This window comes from Mandrillus leucophaeus, unplaced genomic scaffold, assembly GCF_000951045.1.
Source record: "Mandrillus leucophaeus isolate KB7577 unplaced genomic scaffold, Mleu.le_1.0 Scaffold2, whole genome shotgun sequence".
Taxonomy (NCBI): domain Eukaryota; kingdom Metazoa; phylum Chordata; class Mammalia; order Primates; family Cercopithecidae; genus Mandrillus; species Mandrillus leucophaeus.
Window position 1 is genome coordinate 5136524 of NW_012102031.1, and position 4481 is coordinate 5141004.

The following is a 4481-nucleotide window of genomic DNA, read 5'->3' on the forward strand; positions in this document are numbered from 1 at the left end:
TGACCATCACAGAGACCATCCTGGGTCTCCAGCCCATGACCTGTGGGGACCAGGAGGACCGGAAGGAAGGCAGCCACTGTGTGTTCCTGGACCCAAGCAGACACTGGGGTTCCTCTAGGAGGGGCTGGGGCACCAAGCTTCTGGGTGATCTGCTGGCTGGGCCCTTGTTCCTCCAGGAAGAGCAGCTGAGACACTATCCTACCCCATCCCTCCCCAACCCCTCCCCAAAGTCATATGGAGCAAGCCTCCAAAAATTGGTGGTTGGGGTTTACTGCTTCCTGAGGTGGAGTAATCTCCACCCAGAGGCAAAAGTGTCCAGGTACAAATATTCTCTTTCTCTCTTTCTTGCTTTTTGGTAACAGCTCTACTGAGGTGAAATTCAAATACTATACAATTCACACATTTAAAGCATACAATTCAGTGGGTTTCTGCATATTCACAGCGTTGTGCAATATTTTCACAGTCATTTTAGAATATTTTCATCACCCAAAAAAGAAAGCCTGTGCCCGTTAGCTATGATCCTCCCCAGCCCACCACTCACCCACGTTCCTTTCTCTACAGATTTGCCTATTCCAACACTGCAGGCTTAATGTCTCTTGCCTCAGTTTCCCCAACTATAAAATGGGGGTGATAATGGTGGCTCCAATTTGATAATGGTTGAGAGGGTTCAATGAGTTAATGTAAGGACGCAGGATGAGGTCTGCACAGAGTCAAGGCTACGTAACGTCTACTGTCGTTATTACTTGACCTTGGCTGGGTCTCTGGGGGCTGGAGCTCTTCCACTGCCCACTAGCCTTCCACTTGCCCCATGAGCTCATTCCGCCCTCCCCTCCATCCCCCGCCCAGATCCTCTCCTAGACTCCAGATATCCCAACAGTCCCTCCTCAAGCCTGTCTGTCCTGCTGTGTCCCTCACTCAGGAAATGACCTTCCACCTGGTCACCTGGGCCAGAAACTGAGGGGCGTCCTTGAAACCTCCCTCCCCCTGTGCCTGCCCCCGTCACCTGTTTCATCAGTCTGGACCGTGTCCTCACATCGCCTCCCTGGTGGCCACCCTGACCAGTCCCCACCACCAGCATTGGTCACCAGCCTGGCTCTGGCGTTCCATGTACTTCCATCCACCACGCATTGGCCACGGGGCCTCAGGTGAGTCACTCCTCTCTGAGCCACCGCCTCCTGGAAAATAACACAGGGATAACTATGGTGCCGCCTTCCTTCGCTGTGTTGAGGATGACATGAATGCAATACATGAAGAACTTCAGCCCTTGATCGTCACTGTTGTCATCGTTATTCTCGCTCCTCTGGCTGACTTGACCACTCCTGACTGGGGTCCTTGCCCTCATCTCCCCCTTGGGACATCCTCCACACATTTTATAAAAGCTGCCATTACAGAGTGCTGACCACGTGCAGGACAGCAAGCCCAAACTGCCAAGCTCCCTTCACCATCACGACATGCCCACGAGGCAGGTGCCAGTGTCCTCGTTCACAAAGGAGGAAACTGAAGCTGAAGGACCCTCACAGGAGTTAACCATCGCCTCTGGATACACAGCTGGCACCTGTGTATTGATTCAAAGCATTTAGTGAACATCTACTGTGTGCTGGCACTGAGCTAGGTGCTAGGAAAACAGTAATAAACCAGACTGGTATACGGCCAGCCCATATGGTAAAGATCTTTCTAGAACACAAATCTGACTCCCTTGAAATCCTCCAGTGACCTCATCGCCCTTAGGATCTAGTCCACACACCTTCCCAGGTCACCCTTGGTCCTCTGGAGTCCCCCACCTCTGTGGCCACTTTGCTGACCGGTCCTCCCCCTGCCGCCTCTCCCACCACCCCTGCCAGGCCCTCTCTGCTCCAGCCCATGGCCTGGGGTGCCTCTCCCACCAGCTTTGCCATTCACATCTGCTTTCCTACCCTTTTCTCAATTTATTTTCTTTTTTTTTTGAGACAGGGTCTCACTGGTGCCAAGGCTGAGGTGCCATGGTGTGATCTCCGCTCACTACAGCTTCCACCTCACAGGTTCAAGTGATCCTCTGGCCTCAGCCTTCCAAGTAGCTGGGACCACTGGGACCACAGGCAGACACCACCATGGTTGGCTAATTTTTTAATTTTTTTGTAGAGACAGAGCCTCCCTATGTTGCCCAAGTTGGTCTCCAACTCCTTGGTCTCAAGTGATCCTCCCACCTCACCCTACCAAAGTGCTGGGACTACAGGTGTGAGCCACCATGCCTGACCCTATTTCTCATTTTCATTGCCTGCAGAACTTTTACTATCTCTTGAGATTTTATTCACAGTCACCTCCTCCAGGAAGCCTTCCTTTCCCAACTTCAGGTTAGGAGCTCCTGGGTAGCCCAGGCCCCATCTTGCAGCACAGGGGCTCTGTGCTGATTTGCCTGTCTTCCTTGAGAGCCGCCAGGGTCTCGCTGAACTCAATGGCCCTCGCCCTATCCCTGCCCGCCACCCCGTCCAGTGCCAGGTGCGTGGGTTTCCTCTCTGGATGTCTGTGCCTGGCTGGAACGCCAAGGTGGTTGGCCAGCAGTGGCTTTGCTTCCTTTGCGCGTCTGTGGAGGCAGGGCTGGTGCAGGGGTGGAAGCTGTGCCTCTCGGGAGCAGCTGCGTGCAACCTGCCAGGGCTCTGGCTCCTGGGCCTGGGTGAACTGCCCAGGCCTCCATCCCTCCCCTCCCCCGGGCAACGGCTCTCACAAGGCGGGGGTGGCTGCCCTGGGAAGGGAGGATCTGCGCTGGAGTCAACTGGATGAGCGCCCAGTCCTGGCTGTGGAGCCGCTCTGTGCCTCAGCTTCCTCATCTGAAAAATGGCATCGGCCGTCCCTACCCACCTTGCAGGGCTGTGAGGGGACGTGGGCAGGGAGAGTGGACAGATATTGTGTCCCCGGAGGGCAGACACTTCGTTGGCTGGCTTCCTGACATTCCCATCTTGGACACGTTGTGTTTCAGTTTCCAAAAATTCCGGTACAGTTGGTTTTAGGCTTTGTCTCGGGGACAGCCCCATCTTGTGCTTCGCGCGGGTGGGAGCGGGTGCAGAGAGGGCTCTTTCTGGAGGGGCTGGGTCCCAGCGGCGGCCCCCTCCAGCGCAGTCCACTCAGTCGTCAGGCGGGAGCCGCTCCCGGGAAGCAAGGGCCGCGGGAAATGGCGGAGGGCCGCGACCTGTCCCGTGCAGGGACGAGGCCTGGCGCGGAGGCTGGAAACCCAAGGGTCTTGCCACTCCCTGGGGGGCGTAAGGTGGGTCAGGGACGTCCTGTGGGGCCCCAGACGCCCCCCACGACCGCCCCGGCCCCGAGAGGCCCAGGAAAGCCGCAGCCGCCCCGAGGGCCACTCGCAAGATGGCGGCCGCCAATGCAGGCGCCGGGAGAGGGAGGGCGCCGTGGCCGCCACGGTCAGCGCGCAGCCCCGGGGTGCGGGCGCCGGCGGCGTGGGGAGGAGGGAGTTGGGGTGGGTGGGGGGCCGGGAAGAGCCAGCGAGAGGGGCAGGGAGGGGAACAAAAGGTCCCTTTGTGGCGCTGCGGGAGAAGAGGGAGCGCATTACCCAATGCCCAGAAGCCATGTTGGTAACAAGAGAACCATTCTCTGCCTCGCTTGGAAAACAACTTGGAGCAGAGAGAGACAGGGAGAGATTTAACCCCATGGGCGCGGGCGCAAGGGGCTCAAGGCCACGGCAGAAGGTGGGGAGGAGCGAGGGCACACTCAGGGCCTGGATGGCCAGATCTCTCAACCCGTCCCGTCCTGTGCCCGAGTGGCTCCTGGGTCTAGAGTCCATCATGGCCGCCAGGTCAAACCCCAGCCACCCTGTGACCCAGCCGCAGCCATGGCTTCCGCCTGCCTGGGCCTGGCCTGGTCCTTTCCCCTGAGCCACTTGCTCCAAGCTCTAGGGCCTGGCCCACCCTAACCTCAAGAGGACGCCCTCTGAATCCTCACATCCTCTGGCTTCACGTCCCATAGCTGGTCCTGGTTCCAGGGCCACCAGGGCTGGAGCCTCCTGATGCTGACAGGGAGCTTGTCCCTTCCATCTTTGCAGTTTGCCTTTCAGAACATTTTTCCTAAAATTTAGGCATATCTCTTCTTTCCCCACCACAGCTTTCTCCCCTTCCCCCACCTTCTACCTCCCAACACTGACTCTCTGGCTCCCAGAGAGGCCATCTGATCACAGGCAAGTGGTTCTAAAAGAAGCTACTGTTCGTGAGCACCTACTGTGGTTAGAGCACTTCCCACACGCTGACTTGATGACCGTTGCTACCTCTGGCCAACCTGTATGAAGTGAGCTGCTATCCATCTGCTGAGGCCACTTATTCAGGGACACACATAGGAGGCACTGGATGAACAAAAGATAGGAAGAGTTGGGAGGCCGAGGTGGGTGGATCACAAGGTCAGGAGATCAAAACCATCCTGGTGAAACCCCATCTCTATTAAAAATACAAAAATTAGCCAGGCATGGTGGCACGTGCCTGTAGTCCCAGCTACTCAGGAGG

General features: G+C 57.1%; 1 protein-coding gene across 1 annotated transcript in view; it reads right to left on the reverse strand.

Annotated features, from left to right (window-relative positions):
* Nucleotides 1-346: 346 nt before the first annotated feature.
* The window catches only part of POLR2F (polymerase (RNA) II (DNA directed) polypeptide F), a 107282-nt gene continuing 103147 nt past the window's right edge, over nucleotides 347-4481 (reverse strand). Inside the window, exon 5 of the mRNA XM_011978891.1 lies at nucleotides 347-1175. Within this exon, the coding sequence (XP_011834281.1) occupies nucleotides 1151-1175 (25 nt within the window). The 3' untranslated portion in view covers nucleotides 347-1150. The remainder of the gene's footprint in view (nucleotides 1176-4481) is intronic.